Below are 18,629 nucleotides of genomic sequence, written 5' to 3' on the forward strand. Positions count from 1 at the left end.
CACAGACTAAAGGTGACGTGTGGAACTTGGCACTGACTTAAGTTGTTTGCACGTAAGAGCTCATCTGACACTCCTCGTGACAACGTTGTAGAGTCAGGGTTAGGATTAGGGTTAGGGTTTCAGGAAATAATACTTACAATAGCATCAAAACCAGAAAGTCCTAAGAACAAATCTTACCAATGATTGCAAGACTGCCGCACAGGAAAGTCTAAAACTTTATTGAATGATATTAAAAATACCAAAATAAATGGAGATATACTATGAGTACAAACTGGAGAGGCTCGAAATTATAAAGACATCATTTCTTTCCCAATGAATTTCCCATAAGTTTTGTTCCTTTGTGCAACTTAACAAACGGATTCATAAACTCTTCAAGAACAAGGAGGCGGCGCTTGCCTGCCAGCTGATTAAAACGTGTTACTCAGTTATGGTGACTGCAGGGATGTGGTGTTGGTGCCAAGACAGACAGAATGACCAGTGGAAGAGAGTGATGACCCAGAGACACCCACGGGCCTTGATGCAGGACAGTGGTGATGCCATAGGTCAGGGAGGGAAAAGATGACCTTTAAGGGGCTCGGCAGCTGGGTCTCCCTATGGAAGAGTGGAATCAGAGCTGTGTCTCCCCACACACAGGAGACAGGTGGTGTGGATTTCAAGACCACGATGTGAACGGCTGCCCTGGAAAGCTGCTAGAAGGACCTTGGAAAGCTGCTGGAAGGACATCTTCACAACTTTGGGTGGGACATAGTTTCTTGGATGAGACCTACAGGGACATGTTAATGCATCTGACTACCTCAAAAAGAAGAGCTTATATTTGCTGAGAGATACTGTATGAGAAAGGTGGAAACACAACACACACACCGGGAGAAGACACTTGCATCACGTATCACTTATCCCAGACCAGGAGCTGAACTGTCATACGAGTTCCTGTTGACTGATGAGAAATAACCAGACAACCCAGTGTGAAGACTTACAAGCAAGCACTTGACAGAGAAAGGAAATCAGACTCAGGAATAGAGGAGAAGGTGTTCATTCTCATTAGTGACCCCATTAGTAACCCGTAGTTGCTACTCAGCGTTGCAGTGAACCAATGTCACGCATCCAGTGTGGAGGAGAAGAGAAAGTCTGATGGTCCCAAGGGCCATCACAGGAGAGAGGAGTAGCTGGGACCGAAGTCAATGGCCCACAGAGCCGAAGCTAGTCACCGTCTTGGCCCTTGACCCTGAGCAGGCTGCGCCGTCTCACACACGGACAGTGTTCTCTGCCTTCATCTGGATGGTGGGTACGTGGTGGGACACAGCTTGGGATACATGTTACCATCAACGTACCTAAACTGTGCATGTACCTAACTATTATGTGTATTACAACATCTATACACTACGTGTGCTCGTGTATATTATACACACAAATATATACATGCTATATATAATCTGTATTCTAGTCCACTGTACGTGTAATATGTATTCTGTTATACATATAGTATGTATTCTAGTCCACTGTAGAGTCACAACTTAAAAAACAAGCTTGAAAACGAGCCACTGCCATCGTAGTCTACACCATTCCTTGGCGCCCTTCTTGGTGCTTATACCTCTGTCTCTTGGGGACAGAGACCATGTCCTTTGTTGGTCACTGTGTCTTTAATATCCTGCAACTGTGCATCCTTAATTCATAATAATGTCTGCTGAAGAACTCAGTGAACTTGTTTTCTGAAACCACTTCCATGGGAAGGAGCCCATGAGGCCGCCCAGAATGGGCCGACGGCCGTGTGCATCCGAGCGCGCGGCCGGAGGCATCCTTGGCCCAGCCTGGCTGGGCGGCTCGCTGGGGCCCGCAGCTCCCTTCCGCTGCAGGGGTGCGCCAGGGGCGCCCCCCGCCCCCGCCTCACCACCAGGCAGCTGTTGTAAAGGCCGCTAGTCTTAGTAGCTATGCGTCACTGAACTTTCTGCAGGTTCAGAATTCAGAACGAGTGCCTTCAGAGCTTTATTCAAAATAAAGCAAGAGTGGGCAGAGCCATCTGATAGGCGACCATTGGGACACGCAGCACCAGTCAGTCCTGCGGGGTCCGGGCGAGGTGTGGGGACGGGCAGGACGCCTGACTCCCAACACAGCAGCCCCCCACACCCCTTCGCAGCCGCTCTGATTGCTCTTCCTCTGCCACCTGCCGAGTCTTCCTCCCTCCCCACACTTCCGCCAGGCCCAGTTCTAGAAGAGACAGACCTGAGGCTGCTGGTTTAGCAGCAGAGCACTCCGGGGTCCCCGAGCCTCCTCTGAACACACTGGGGGTGCCGTAGAGTATCAAGGGTAAAGATGACCTTGAGAACACACAGGATTCAAGATGTGGAGAGGCGAGTGCGGAGGACCTGCTTGCAGCCGTGGACACAGAGACATGGGGTGGGGAGGGTGGGGGGTTGGGGGATCACCAGCCCAGGCCAGGGCAGGCCCAGGCAGGGAGCAGAGGAGGCCACACAGAGCCATCCTAGAGCTGGCGGGGGAAGCATTTCAGGAAGGATGGATGCCAGAAGACGGAAACAAAGACCTCTGCGGCCCTCTGGTCGCACCCCAGCATCCCCAGAGCACCACCTGCTTTGTTAATTAGCTGCCTGTGCTCCTTGACTGCCACCTGCCCTGGCCGGTGAGCAGACAGGTGGAAGCAGACAGACCTTTGTTACCACCGAACCCCTGGCACAAACCCATGCTGCTTAATCAAAGTGGGGCCGGGTGCGGAGAGAGAGGGCAGCGGAGGGCGGAGGGAGAAAGAAGGGACAGAGGTAGTGGGGAGGAGAAGAGAGGCAGGCCGAGAGAAGCCGATGAGAGGGCGTGGCGGATGGTGTCACACAGGGTTCTCTGCCCTCTCCCAGCTGGCATGGCTGTGTAGCCGCAGCTCCCAGCCCAGAGCTGGCCCTTCATTCCCAGAGGAAGGCTCTAGAAGGCCAGCCCTGCCCAGTGGGCGTGCGAGGACTCGTTCCATGTGATTTGCACCCTGGGCCGCTGCACAGTCAACTCTGAGCACGGAGGACTGGGGAAAGGCAGCCCAGGGGCGGCCCAGGACTTACAGGACAGGACATCCCGTTGTGCACAGACCTTGCGAGAGACAAACATAGAACAGAAAGGACCAAATGAAGCAAAGTGGAGGCATTCTTCACAACAACGTGAAGATACCTCCATTGTGTGGTTTTAAAGATGGTCCCCAACATGAAGCTATTGTGTCCTTGCTGCGTTACGAAAGGAGGACCCCACACTCCAGACTTGGGGTGAACCCAGTCTTGCATGCTCGGTTCTACTGTCTTGGGGGTGCAGCTGCCGTTAGGTCATGCTGCTGTCTCAACACCACATCAGTGTACGTGACTGCCCATCAAGGGTGCGCACCTTCAGGACGTGCTTCCTACAATTGTGGAACGTAGGAAGAAATACCACTTAAAGATGCATATTTTGAACTGTGTAAATATAATATGACAGTGTCATTTCTTTTTAATTTTTAACTCATATCAAACCTGAGATAAAGCTAGGAATTTCTGTCCATGTAACTCCAATAATTAGTCATTTTTCTAAACACCAGTTGACCTTGAATGTGAGAATTTATTTTAGAAAAGTATTTTAAGAAGAGCAGAAGTCACTGATTGGGTATACAAAGACTGGATCGAAACAGATTGATCATCCCGGTGATCTGGGAACACTGAAATACATTTCCTTTCCTTTTAAGGAAATAATCATTTTCTTACCTTAGATAAGTCTGACCATCTGGTTTTTGCTTTGGTAACAAGATACTGATGAGCCTGTTCACAAGCTAGTTCTGAATCTGCGACCTTCTGTTTTGGTCTTAAAAGAAAAAAAAATAAATAACTGTGTTTAAATTTAATGGACTCATTAATCTCCCAAGGGGTTCCCCATCCACGTTCGTTTCAAAGACACCGCTGAAGTCTGTGATTTCACATCTGGTCTAACTTAATTCCTAAAATACAGTCTCATTTCCCCAGCTGTATGTTAGGGAAGTCTTCTTAAATTTTATAAGTCCTTGTTTATTTTCAGATAAATGCTGCTCAACTTTTTGTGCAGCTCACAAAACAAACAGGGCTCATTTATTCTCTGAAGGGGAAAAAACCCCACAATAGAATAGTAAGTATCTTCAGAAGAAAACAGCTAAAAACTTTTATTTCTGAACTCACACGCTGAGATGACTGGCAAGCTAACTTCAGGAACAGTGGGGGCGGATTTGCCTATTCCTCCGTCCCCGCTGCTGTGCACAGGTTGGGTTTAGGGTACATAAAATGATCAAAACTCTGTTATTTCCTTACAGAATGATGGACACAGAAGACACTGTAATAAACACCCGGTGCTTACCACTGGGGCTTGGCCATGGTGAGGGGCGATGGGGGCTGTGGCTGGAGAAATTTGAAATGCCTTGAATTCTTCCACTAAGGAAGGGGTGTATGGAAACCTATAAAATCTTTCCCGACTTATTTCTCTGTAATTGTTTTGCTCCTGGGGACACCTCTCACTCCATTTCTGGGCACCCGAGCTTTCTGCACCCACATCTGCCCTTGAAATACTCCCCTTGCAGATACAAGAGCACTGGATACGTTCCTCCAGCAAGACAGGCCATGAAGACATCACCCCGATGGTTTCCTGAAATGGGTACCATCTGAGGCTGCGCTTGGAGCCCGCACTTGTGCTTGGGCCCGTCGGGTGATGAGCGCATCTTGCCCAAGAGTGTGTAAGAGGGACACCTGACTGAGGCATCCAGCCCCTCAAAGAAATTTCTCCTTACGGGGCCCAGGAAAACCAGTGCGGGGGACAGACCACAAAGAAGCTCCATGTAGACCCTTTAAACAAGTATTATTTCTGGTTCTGCAAAAGAACTGACTCTAAGAAATAATGTCTAAAGTCAACCGCCATGAGGATGCAGGCATTTGTGTGCTCCAAATGACGGAAGTCAAAGGTTTATGTAATCCCCAAAGAAGGGTGGCTTTGAACATGACTGTCTGGGTGACGCTCAGGTCGGCAGCGCCATGAGGGTTTCTGGGGTACTGATGGCCACGGTGAGCTCAGGGACCGGTGGTGGCTGAGCGCTGCCAGTCAGGTGACCCGCAGGATCTCGAGATTTCTCGGCAATGCCAGCATTACCATCCCACTTTGCAAAAGAGGAAGCCGTTGTTGAGAGAGGCTAAATAAGTTGCCAAAACCACACACTGCCAGTACCTGGGAGCCAATCACTCTCAGGTCTCTGACACCACCTCACTACCATTTTTGCTTCCATCTGAAGCTACAGGTTTGGTGCTCTTTTAACTTCACTCTTTGTAGGACAAGATCCATTAAATATTACTTTTTTTTTTTTTCTTAAGTAGTCTCCGTGTCCAGCATGGAGCCCAATGTGGGGCTTGAACTCACAATGCTGGGATCAAGAGTAGAGCTGAGATCAAGCATTGGATGCTTAACCAATGGAGCCACCAGAAGCCCCCAAATATTACATTTCACAGAGGTGAGGGCCACCTTTGGTTTTTATGCACTGGGAGTCTTCTTGCCACTGAGCATTTCTGTCTCAGCAAACGCAGCACTGCCAGCATGCTGCTGAGGCGCCCAGGCTGGAGAAGCGGAGCCTGCGGCTTCCTCCCACCAACCAAGGCTCTCCTGGAAGCGCCACTCTGTCCTGCATTTCACAAACAGATGGCAAACCAGGTCATGGCAGCTAGAATCAACAGAGCAAGCAGTACTGAGTGCTCTGCCTGGCTTCTCCTTCCAGTCCCTTCGAAGAAATGCTGCTGCTCCCTGACAGCTGTCCTGGACCACTCCTCCCATTCCTTGATGATCTACAGTGCCCTGCACCTGCTAGTCACCAGGTTCATTGGTGGCCGTGATCATCCTGGAAACCTACACCGGGATATTGACCTGTGTACAACAGAGAAAGGGTCTTATTTTAATTACATCAGCTGTGAATTACATACACAGTGACTCCCCCTGTTTGGCAAACACCAAGTTCTGGCATTTACTCAGTCGGCAGGGTACTGAGGACCAGCAGCAGAGTGGGTGGGGTCTCTTCCCTCTTCCTTAGTTACCATTTGAATGGACCAAATGCGATGGGCCCAGTTTCATTCTCCCCCAGGGCAAATGCCGGTTCATGGGGGCCTATGGGTAAACCAGGCGAGCATACCCCCCTTTACTGAAGCCCTCACCCCAGGCTTTAAATTCACCAATTACTTCTTTATTGCCGAATCCAGGGGTCTTTGCTGTTCCACGTGTCACTGTTAATGATCTCTCCCCCTCTGGTTGCCTTCCACATGTTGCTCTTTAAATGACCCCATGGTGGGGGTTGGGGGACACCTACCCTGGGCCCAGGCAAATGTGTTCCTTCAGTCAGTGTGATTTTTCCCTCCCTCCCTGGCTCCCTCCACCCTTGACCAGTCCTCTCCTTCCATCGCAAAGTTTATTCTCTCTTCTGAAAGGTCGTCCCTTCTCATGTCCCCAACTGCCCCCTGATACCTTTTACCCACACGCCTGTACGGCTAGTGCTATAACATCACCTGCTTTTCTGTTCCATCTCTCTCCAACTGCCTACCGGACTTCACAGAATCATGGAATTTCAAGGGTAGAAAGGGATCCAAAGGTCGACCAGTAGTTCACCACTAAAGGTTTGAGAAGGTTGGTGGGATTATGTTGCATATTCACAATTATTGCTTAAAAGGGCTGTAGGTCCAGATGATGAGTATTCCCCTGCCTTCACCTTTAGACTCCTTTTAAATGCAACCTGCACCCAGAGGTCTCACCTAAACTCCCCCCAAAGGATGCGGATTCTATGTCTGCAAAGTCAATGTACCTACACTGATCTCACTATCTAAACGCATATCCAAACAGCCCCCACCAACCTGATTTCTCTTCTAGGCCATTAGTCTTGATTATTTTCTTAGGGACCCATGCTCAAACCAGGAACTCCTATGATTTTTCCCATCTGTTTCTCCCCTGTCCCATTTTACATACCAGTCTCCCCTAGAGAGATCAGAAGGTTTTTCTGTGGCCTTTTCCAAAGCTATTGGTTTTCACTCCTATTCCCTGGCTCTTTAGATCCTGATAGTCAGGAAGATACAGTCTTCCTATTAGCCAGTCTGTCAGACACAAATATATATGAACTCCTACTATGTGCTGCTCTAGGTCCTACAAACACACTGACCAACAATATGGACATAGCCAACATCCTCAAGGAGCTCATGCTGCAATGGTGGGAACTTATAACACACATGGGAAAATGAATGAATCAGATAACTTCAGATACTTCACCCATCTCAAGATGGGTGAGAGGGGAATCTTCAGCTAGGAAGGCCAGGGAGCAGCTCTTTGAGGCATGAGTGATGAAGAGGCAGCTGTGTCATCTCAGGGACTAGCACTCTAGGCAGGTCAGGAGTCCTGAGATGTGCCTCTGGTCCCAGTTAAAAAGGAGTAAGCACAATTCCATCCTCTCTCCCCCACCGATTACAACTCAAAACTCTAGAGGGAAGACAAAAAGTAACCCTGAGGACACTAAAAAGTAAACAATAGGAGGCTGATGGAGGGGGAAATCAAATTTGAAGAATGACTGATAGACTGTGAGTTTCATGCGTTCTTAACTGCCTGTATTCCCAGCTTAGGCTTAAGGGCACTCCTGATTCTGGAACCATGTAGCAGGCACGGACGAGAAAAGCTCCAAAAGAAAGCCTGTTCTTCTGACCAAAGAACTCGGAAGGAGGGTCCTGAAGTACAAAGAGTATGGTGGGAGAATGCCTCTTGTCTCTTTTCACTCTCCCAGTCCTGATGCCAGGACTCCCAGTTATAAAACTGTACTTTTGTGACAGGGCCAGCAGCAGTAGTGGCCAAGTAGGTCCCTAAGACTGCAACTCTTCTCTTTCACCAGAGGACACGTTCTGTGTTCCAAGAATGTGGAGGGTATCCACATTATTGTTTTTCTCTCATTGTGTTGCCCTGGGGTTGGACCCAATCATAGGAAGTACATAACAGTATAGATAGGCTAAAACCTAGTTTCCAGTCAGAAGACCAAAAACCAAGGGCTTTTCTTGGGGCTGGAAATTATGGAGAGAAATAGAGAGGAGAGATCTGGAAAATGGGATGCCCAAATCTGTGCAGGAAGTCCCAGGTTTACCTCTGCTGTGCATGTATGTGAAACTCGCCCAAAGCAGCAGAGCAGAAACCTTGAGAACTTGACTGCTACGTAGTGAAGACTTACTGCCATGGCCTTGAAACTAACCTCACAGGGAAACTACAGAAGGCAGGTCAGGACATGCAGTCTGAACCTAACTGGATTGATTTTCTGCTTAAAAAATAAATATAAGGGGCACCTGGTTGGCTCAGTGGGTTAAGCCTCTGCCTTCAGCTCAGGTCATGATCTCAGGGTCTTGGGATCGAGCCCCACATCAAGCTCTCTGCTGAGTGGGGAGTCTGCTCCCCACCCCCCGCCTGCCTCTCTGCCTACTTGTAATCTCTCTCTCTCTCTGTGTCAAGTAAATGAATAAAATCTTAAAAATAAATAAATAAATATAAAAGAAATCAACATGCTACTGAGGATTTTAACAGGGCCAGAGCATCATAATATAATATTAAAAGTGTCCATGATAAGATCCAAAATCACTTGGTATACAAAGAACCAGGAAAATCCCAACAATTTTCAAGGTAAAAGACAACAGAAGCCCAACTACAAGATGGTCCAGATGTTTAAATTATCATATTTTAAAGCAGCTATGATAACCATGAAGTAAGAGTAAATGTCCTTGAAGTAAGTAGAAAGACGGATGTTCTGAGCCAAGAAATAGAAGCTTGAAAAAAAGGGCTGGGGGAAGACAAGAATCAAATGGAAATTTTAGTACTGAAAAATACAACTGAAATAAAGTTTTCACTGGATTTACTCAATGACAGAATTCAGATGACAGTGGAGTGAGTCAGTGAACTTCAAGACAGATGAATAGAATTAATCCAATCTGATCCACAGAAAAAAAAGGGAGAATAATATAGCCCCAGGGACATATAGGGACTTGTGATACAAAACCACAAAGTTTGACATTCATGTCATTCAGATTTAAGAAGAGGAGGAGGGAGAGACTGGTACCAAAAAATTTTAAAACACGAGGAAATAATAGCTGGAACCTTTCTAAACTTGATGAAAAAATAAATTTAATGATTCAAGAAGTTTGGTAGCCCCCCAAAAGATTACAAAGTCATGCTCAAACACATTATACTAAAACTACTCAAAACCAAAGATAAATCGAAGGAAGTCTTAAATGGAACTTGAGGAAAATCACAAGTGCCACCACGGGGGCAGGACCACCTGAATGACAAAGACTTCTCACCACAAACCATGAAAACAATGGAATCAAATTCACAAAGTGCTGTGAAAACAACTGTGTTAACCCAGAATTCTATACCCAGCCAAAATACCTGTTAGGACTGAAGGAGCAAGAGACATCTTCTCAGTGAAGGAAAACTAAGACAATTTGTCTCCAGTAGACATGCTCTAAAACACCTGCTGAAGGAAGTCCTTCAGAGGAAGGAAAAATGACAGCAGAGAGAAATTTAGAACTTCAGAAATAAGGGAAGAGAAGCAAAATGATAAGTATAAATACACTATTTTTCTCAGATATCAAAGTGCATGAAGCATAAATGGATAGAATGGGAAGGAGGCATAGACCAACGCATACTGGTTTTGGAGACTTTAACACTTTTCTCTTAGTAATGGATAGAATGAACGGAAAATAAGACCACAGAAGACAGGAACACTATTAAGCAACCTGATCTCACTGGCCTACTCTACTTAACAAGAGCCAAAGACACATTATCATCAAGGATCCATGGAATATTCACCAACACAGACCATCTCTAGGGCTGTAAAATGAAGCTGAACAAATGTCAAACAATTAAAATTACACAAAGCATGTCTTCTGACCATGACAGAATTAAACTAGGAATCAATCACAGAAAGATAATTGGAAACCATGCAAATATTTTGAAGTTGACAAAAACACACTTTTAAATAATTGTGGATCAAAAGAAAGTCTCTAGGGAAATTGGATAATATTTTTAACGGAATGAAAATTAAAACCATAACATATCCAGGTCTGTGGAATGTAGCCAACTCAGTGCCTCTAAGGAAATTGACAGCATTTAAGGTTTTTCTTCGAAGAGAAAGAACCCAACTAAAAAAATCCGAGTTTCCAAACTTAAGAAAATAAAAAAGAAGAGAAAACTATTCTCAAAGCAGGAATCATAAGAAGGAGAAATCAATGAAATTTAGAAAAACAATAGAGTACAATCAATGAAACAAAGTGGTTCTTTGAAAATATCGACAAAATGATAAATCTTTATAGCTAAACAGATCAAGAAAAAAGGAGAGAAGACACCAACGACCAATATCAGAAATGAAAGAGGAGATATCACTAGAGACCCCACAGATATTAAAATAATAATAAAGGAGGAATACTATGAACAACTTTATTCCCACAAATTTAACAGCTTAGATGAAATGGATCAATATCTGAAAAAACACAAACTACAAAAACTCGTTCAAGAAGGAAGAAAAACTGTGGATGATCTAACTATTAAATTAATTAGATTCATAGTGTGAGTACTTCCAACAAAGGAAGCTCCAGGACCTGATCACTTCTTTGGTGAATTATATCAAGTATTTAAGGCAAAAATAAAAATTCTATACAATCCAGAAAATGGAAGAGAACTAGCATTCTGTGGACTTTCAGCATTTCTTAGAGATCCTTCAAAGAACAACAAAAAAAAAGTGTTTTCTTGATGAGATAAAACTCATCCTATCTTGCAATACCACATGGGTCTTTGACCCTCTCATATATATTACAGGGTCTTAGTGATCTTGATTTCAATTTTACTGATCGATTTCATTATCCTAAAAAGTGGTCAATCATTACTCATTGTTTCCAACTATTCTAAGAAAAGAGACTAAGAGAGTAATAAAAGAAAACAAAAAATGAGGGAATTGCCTAGCCGATGACATGATACTGAAACGAATCATTCCCCAGTCTCCTGATCGTACTGCCCAAAGTACACCAGCATCTTTCAAGAAAGTATAAAAGGAGACAGCACACCATCTTCATAGTTTTGTTAGTTTTCTTGAACACAGTGAGAAATCCAGAATACTTATTTCATGCTCAAATGGCAGAAGGAAGAAAACTGAGATAAGAAGATGTTTCCCAAAGATCAGACGAGCTGGAAGAGGAATGCACACAGGTTCACACTCCAGATTCCAGTGAGGATGGTGAAACTGACCAGATAAGCCAGATCTCTTGACAAATGAATGATAAATTTCTAAGAACAAAAGGGAAATTTGGTATTTTAAATTCAGCTAGCCATTCAACAGGAAGGATCTGCTCATACAATATTTGTGACAAGAAGCTGGAGCGTTTAATTTTGCTAAAAGGACACGTGATGGTGTTGTTCCACCGTCTACGGTGTACAGTCACCAAAATGTACTGATGTGGGTTGTCAGGAGATACATGGACAGGCAGGTGTGTCTGAAACAAGGGAAGAGACTGGAAGGGAAGAAATGATATGAAAGTGAAACAAGTCATTGGACTGATCACTCTAATTGGTATTTATACATCTAAAAATGAAAATATTTGCAGTTACGGAAGAAACAAGATGGTCTTACTCTCTTCAATAAATTTACTACCCTCAAAGTTTTCAAAAGTATTGTGTTTTGATAATGCTGGTGGAAAGTAAGGGCCCAGAAGGCAGAGGAGCCCCAGCAAGAGGTTGGGATGGCTTCCAGAAAGGGATGGCACTGAGGTTTGGCTGGGGGAGGAGAGAGAGGCTGGTTGGGTGTTTGGGTGAAAGAGGGTGAGGTGTCTAGGCAGAGAAAGGGGCCCTTCCAAACAGGCACCCTGGGTTCACATTTCAGCCCACCACCCATCACCTGGGTCCTTTATCTGGAAAGTCAAGTAGTCGTGCCTTCCCCCTGCCCCAGGGTACTAAAGGCTGTGTCTTCATGAAACATGGGTATGGGGTCTGGCCATGGGAGGGTCCGTTTTTCTAAAGCAGTGCCTTAGTTGGGGTCTCTGTGCTGTCTCCACCAGACCCTTGGAGGCCACACCGGGTCTCCCTGGGCTGTAGGCGCGCCTCCTTTACATCCATCCTCTATTCTGGGGCCGCTGAAGGATCTTTCCGCTGTGCGAGGTGATCCCCTCCCTGCACTGCACAAAATCCTCTCCTGTCTGCTGGAAAAGGACGAACTCCTTTGGTCCCTTCTCAGCTGGCCCGCCTGCCTCTCCAGGACTCCCCCCGGCCCCCACCCCGCCCCCATGCATGCCACTTCCACACCCAAATCCTCTCCCCATTTCCCAAATGTGCTTGACATTCGCACCTCAGATTTTGTAAATGCCGTTCTCTGGCCTTGAACCACCGTCTGGTAGCCCGCACCCAACCAACCCTACTCTCCCCGCAAGATCCCACTCAGATGTCCCACTTCTCCTGTGTGCCTCGAGCAGGTTTAGCTGCTCCCACCTCTGTGGCACTCCAGACATCCTCACGTTTCAGTGTAGCTTTTAATTTTTGCCCTTGTCCCATAGACAGCCGTGATCTCCTTCAAAAGGAGCCTTATTCATCTCTGTATCACCTTGGCCTGGGGCAACGTCTAACACATTGCAGACCCTCAGTAAATGTTTGTTGAATAAAGGCACACATACAAATAAGAAGCTTGAGTCATTTGAATGGGAAGATGGCGCTTTGTGGTTGACATTTTCTAGGTTCGTTCTGCATACATTCTCCAGAAAATTCTTGGGGAAGGATATTTTTGTATTGTTTTAATGTTAAGCAATCAAGTCTCATATTAAAACTCCTCAGAACTTGAGCAATTGGAAGCAGGTGTCCAATTCACATGCTATGTGATCATTTCGCTTAGAAAGAGACTACAGTTGTTTTCTCTCTGGCTGGCTTTTCTGAAAGTGCAGGCAAAATAAAACCAACGAATTTGAGAGAAAAATTAAAGAGCGATATCAGAGGGCCTCTGCAGCCTAGCCAAGTATCATGCAATCTGGCCCAGCAATGGGGGCTCCTGAGGCCCCCTCGCTGCAGGGAGCTCCCTTGCCTGGTGGAAGGAGGGGCCACCAGTACCTCAAGGGCAGGACAGCTAGTGAATGTTACAACCATGCAGAAAACATGTCCCTGCATTGTCATAGTGGATGGAAATGCTTCCAGAAATAGTAGGAGTATCCTTCTAATAATTGGTCAAGGAGTAGCTGAATGGCTTCTTCATTCAAGCCCATTGGCATTCAACAGATCTCAATGGTTTTGGCATCGCTGTTACAACTTAAGGGGGCGTCTGCTGTCACTGGGGAGATGGAAGACACGAATGGAGTTCCTGCCGGGCTAACATGCAGACTCCCCTCCTCGCTGGGAGGGAGGCTGGCATGGAGTGGACAGGGGCCTGGGGCGGAGCACCGCTGGGAAAGGGCTGGAGGGGTCTTTGCATCTTCCAAACAGTTTGCACGGCTGACCCCAGATTTATAAAAAGAAGAAGATACACAGTCAATCCTTCAACAGTGAGAGGGTTAAGAGCGCCAAACCCCACACAGTTGAAAATCCCCATGTAAGTTTTAACTCCTGCCCCAAATTACCTACCCATAGCTTAGTGTTGACTAGAAGCCTGAGAATACAATCGATTAGCCCCTATGGTGTATGTTACATGTATAATGTACTGTATTCTTACAATAAAGCCAGGGAAGAGAAAATGTTAAGAAAATCATAAGGAAGACAGGGGCGCCTGGGTGGCTCAGTCGGTTAAGCATCTGCTTTCAGCTCAGGTCATGATCCCAGAGTCCTGGGATCGAAAATCATTAAGGAAGAGAAAGCAAAGTTATAGTACCTTACTGTATTTATAGAAAAAAAAATCTACACTTTAAGTTTAGCCTGCAGAGTTGAAGTATCCTGTGCTGTTCAAGGGTCAGCTGTGTATGTATATGCTTACATTCATAAGAGAAGCCTGAAATGATACATGGGTTCCATCAATTGCCATAAGGGGTTCTGTGGTGCCAGTTCACATGGATTGCACGGGCTGCCATGTTCACGCTTGGCCAAGTGTTCTCTTGACAAGTGTTAGTGGGCAGCCTCCCACGTGGCCCAGCACAGCTCAGACAAAGGGCAGGGTGCCCAGAGGTCTCAGAAGGCTGAGCCCATACATCCGATTCCCCACTTTATAAATGAAAAAACATAAGTGCATGTCTCTGCTTGTGTGCCTTGAAAGAAGATTGGCCTGATTCCCAGTGAAATGCCAACACGAGACTCACGGGAGGCTAGATGAGGTCATACTGTCTCATTGGCGCCTGTAATTTCTAGCTTTTTTATATTGAATGCATGTTCCTTTTGTGATTTTTCTGGAACCACCAAAAAAAGACAAAATAATTGCTCCCAGGGGGCAAGTCTGCTCCCCACCTGCCGTGGGCCCAGCTGGAGCACGGGACTGGGCACAGGCAAAGGCACTGAGGTGCTCTGCCCTCTTACCTAATGAGTCTCTGAGGCGCATCATCCATCCTGAATGGTCTCTTCTCACACAGATTTCGAAATTCCCGATAATTTAGAGTGACGCCGAGTCTCAAGCCAAGAAGGCCCAGGAAACGCTCAAAGTCTTCGTCTTTAAGATTGAACAGTAAGTGCAGCAGCAATCTGCGAAGGTCATGCATGTTGATTATGCCGTCCCTGTCACTGTCTATTTTAAAGAAGGCAGAGTAGGGGTCCTAAAAACAAAATGCACACGTCAAAGCACTTCCTTCTGAACCCCGATGACAGCACTTACAACCCCACGCGGACGGACTCATCTCCAAAATGAGGAAGGGCCAGCGTTCCCACTCCTGCTTTTGGGAGATCTCACTCCTCCAGGAAAATCCTTGTCATGATACGTCCTTCCCAAGAAATGATACACCATGTTCTCTGGTGGCCTCTTTTAATGCAAAGAATCCAGGGAAAGGGACCAGAAAGGCTTATCCTTCCCTTCCCCTCTCTCTGTGTTTATGGTACTGCTCCTTCCAGCACTGGAGGTAAGAGGATGCTGGAGCTTTCAGGGACACAGAAACATCTAGATATCGATGTTTCTACAGAAGTTTCATGATGTTTGGTGACTTCTGTCTACAGGAGAACAAGTGCGGTACTGGGGGGCTCCCCAGAGGCCATCCAGAGGCCATGGCCTGATTCTTGAGGACCGTGTCGAGGCACCAGTCCTGTCTGAGCTTTGCATGCCTGCTGTCCCCCCAGGATGTTGCACAGGTGCACCTGCTGGGTCGGTGGGACCGCAGGAGGGCATGGCCATCCCCGTCCTGCAGATGAGGAGCAGCCTTGGAGCGAACGTGGGAGTTAGAGGCTGTGTGGCACTACTTGGAGGCAGGCTGTTTAATCTCAAATCCCAGCTCTGCCACTTCATTTTGGGGTCACCTTAGGTGAGAGCTTTGACCTGGCCATGGTTCCTTTTTCTAATCTGTAAAATGGGGATCGCGAAAGTCCGACCTCCCCGGGCGGTGGGGCGGGTTGAACAGGCTAATGTACGCCACCTGCCTGGCATGTTTTCCAAGAACCCTAGGCATGCTGTCTCTCACTGGTACTGCTGCCTCTGGTCCTACACCGCTGCCTGGTACCCGGGCTCTGAACTGGCTCTGTCTTGGCCAACGTCCGTGCCTCCCCTGAATGCACTTCCCGCGTCTCGGGCTTGGAAAGTCAACGTGATGGCCTGAGCACCCCTGGTCTCCACCAGTACCTGATGCAGCCCCCACCCGCGGGTCCTCCTGGTGACTCCCGGGCCGCGGCTGCGCTCATACCTGCACGTCCCAGGAGCTGCCTTATTTATCGCAAAGCGAGACCCGCTATGACTCAAGTGTCCAGTCCAGATGTTTGGGATTTTGCGGAGAGGTCTGTCTGCACTTCTGCATTTACTCAGCCCCTCCCGCGTGCCATCCCTGTGCTAAGTGGGCTGGGGACCAACTTCCAATGCTGTCCCTGCCTCACAGGGCACCACCATCCAGCAGGCAGGCACCTGTGTCACCACCGCCGGGGACTTGCTCGGGGTGCGGGCCACCTCTTTGCTGCGGATTCCTGTGACACTGTCGGCTCCGGGCCTCCCACACCCTTCAAGCTCACATCTGCAGAGGCGTTGGGGCATCCCCACTTGTATGTCAAACCAAACAAGCCCCAAGTCAGGCCCCTGACCCCCAAGCCCCTGCCCTCAACTTGCTCCTCCTCAGCTTTCCCACGTCTGGAGGTGACGGCGCTTTCTTCCAGCCGCTCAGACCACAAACCTCCGCACCATCCCTGCCCACCCTCTCCTCACGCGCACCACAGCCAGCTTCTCCCCATTCCGCTGCCTCTCCCCAGATTCCACAGGAAGCTCACAAGGGGCTGGAAGCCACCCCCACACCCCCACTGTTGACACGGCTCGCACCAGTGGCAGGGGTGATCCCACCACAGCTCAGGCCGGCACCGGGTGCACCTCTGTTCACCCCGCTGGCTCTCCGCCGCTCACAGGGTCCAGTCCTAAGTCCTCCACCACGGCCCCCAAACCCGGCGACCCCTCTGCCCTCATTTCCTTTCCCTCACTGTCCTAAATGTGCCAAGCCTGCCTTGGGCATCTTGGGGAATCCCCCAGGGTACCTGCACCCTTCGGCACATCTGCTCCAGCGTCCCCTGTCAGGGAGCATTTCCTGACCCCTGCTCTGGACAATGGCACCCTGATCGGTCCCTGACACCCCTCCTGCCTTTTTTCTTCATAGAACATGTCGCCACCTGACACACTAGAGATTTGTTTGTTCACTGTCTGCTCCCTTTCTGGAAGGAAGACGTGTGATGAGGGCGCTGATCCGTTCCCTGTATCTCCAGCTCAGAGCGGGGTTTCATCAGTACGCACGGGATGAAGCTGATGGGTCTGGAGATGGCGAGTGTTTCCTGAGCACCTATTATGTGACAAGCATTCTGCTGGGCAGACACACACTGTAACTACCGCACAGTCCCTGACATCAGAGTTTGCACAGTCCAGTGGGGGCAGAAAGGCCTTCAGGCCCATGCCAGCAAGTCAAGGGTGGAAGGTAGGCAGGAGAGCCGTGCTCACTGCCGGCCTGAAGATTCCTAATTTTATTGGAGTCACACAGATATAATCTTTACTAGACATGAGGCTTTGGCTGAGTTTCTCCCCACATTAGACTTCTGGTTTCTCCATCCGTCAAATGGGGATGCTGATGCCTACCCGATAAGGTAGAGTAAGGACTTAAATAAGGCCACGTAGGCAATCCTTCCGGTTCACTGTGGATGATTCAGGAACAGCTCAGCCCTAACTGTCTCAGAGGATTACAAGACTACACACACTTGGGCTAGGAGGGGAGCGGACAGCAGCTGATCTCCCCACAGGTCCGAAGGCGAGGGGAAGGACAAGGCACATAAGAAAGATCGGAGCTTGGCTGGCAGGTACCTGATCAGAGGGGTTGGACTGGCCGTCCGGGCAAAGGAACAGAATGTGCAAAGACATGAAGGTGAGGAAGAACCCTGCTGGTGGGAGGGGAGGAGGAGAGGGGTCAAGGTGCAGCTAGAGAGGCGGCCCCAGCCAGTGCAGAGCCAGGGGGCCTGCAGGCCAGTCAGGCAGGACCGGGGCTGGTCCTAAGGGGACCAGCAAAGGGGATGCTCTGATCAGGGCCACATGCTGAGGCCAGCCTACAAGGTCTCACATCGAGGACAGACCATGAAGTGGTCCCATTTGTGTGTGTGTATATGGGGGGGGGGGGTAAATCCTGATTATTTTAAAATATACATCTGAACCCATGGACACATGCCTGACCCTGCAGAGACGTTGTCCAGACGGTGAGCCCCCCGCTGAGGGAGCCCGCAGGGGCCATAGAGAATCCGTGGTCAGGTCATGTCCCGGGTCACCCAGGGGCTCTCCAGACCTCCCTTCCTCACCACCGTCAGGGAGAGAAGATATCCTTTATTCGCTCACCATGAATTATTTCCTCAGCTCTTCCTGGTTTTTGGCCTGAGCTCTAAATACGTGACTAACTTGCCTGTGCCCAGCTGAGCACTAAGACGGCCTCATTCGGCCACAAAATCACTGGCCGAACAACAGCAGTGGCTGTAACAGTATTCTAAACTGATACAAGCTGGGTTTTTCATTATTGATGAGGAGAGATGTTTGAGAATTTCTCATGAATAGGAACTCAATAAAATAAGTAAAGTGACTGTCCCTTCCCATTCAAAAATCAAAGCACACACTTTGCCTCGTTCACGCCCACCTGTGAGGACAACAAGCAAATTGGCAGTGACCCTAGATGTCACCCGCCTCCTGGTACAGACCACGCACACTCTGGCAATTAGAGGTTCACTTCTTTGTCTCACCACTAGATTATAAACTCTTGGCAGGATAGTGGGTGTCAGCAAATGTTCATTGAATCAGTTCATTATGTAATTATTTAAACTAAAGATCACCAGGAAATATGAGACATCTGTGCACTGTCACCAAGCTTCACGGGGACCAAAGGTAGGAAAACAGTGGTGCAGGCACAGAGCCCGGCTTTCCCCATGGAGTCCCCCCACTGCGAAAGGTGTGCAGGGGCGACAGGTGGAGGGAGAGGCTAGAAAAAGGAGTCTGGCTTGCAACAGAGTGGGTGAGT

General features: G+C 48.0%; 1 protein-coding gene across 7 annotated transcripts in view; it reads right to left on the bottom strand.

Moving 5' to 3' along the window:
• Window positions 1-18,629, bottom strand: part of EFCAB6 (EF-hand calcium binding domain 6) — a 219,775-nt gene that overhangs the window by 59,077 nt on the left and 142,069 nt on the right. For all 7 annotated transcript variants that reach the window (XM_059187204.1, XM_059187201.1, XM_059187202.1 and 4 more), the window contains 2 exons: window positions 14,494-14,726; window positions 3,720-3,816 (listed from right to left, as the gene is read on the bottom strand). In XM_059187204.1, coding sequence (XP_059043187.1) covers window positions 3,720-3,816; window positions 14,494-14,726 — 330 coding nt within the window. The remainder of the gene's footprint in view (window positions 1-3,719; window positions 3,817-14,493; window positions 14,727-18,629) is intronic.

This window comes from Mustela lutreola, chromosome 8 (assembly GCF_030435805.1).
Source record: "Mustela lutreola isolate mMusLut2 chromosome 8, mMusLut2.pri, whole genome shotgun sequence".
Taxonomy (NCBI): domain Eukaryota; kingdom Metazoa; phylum Chordata; class Mammalia; order Carnivora; family Mustelidae; genus Mustela; species Mustela lutreola.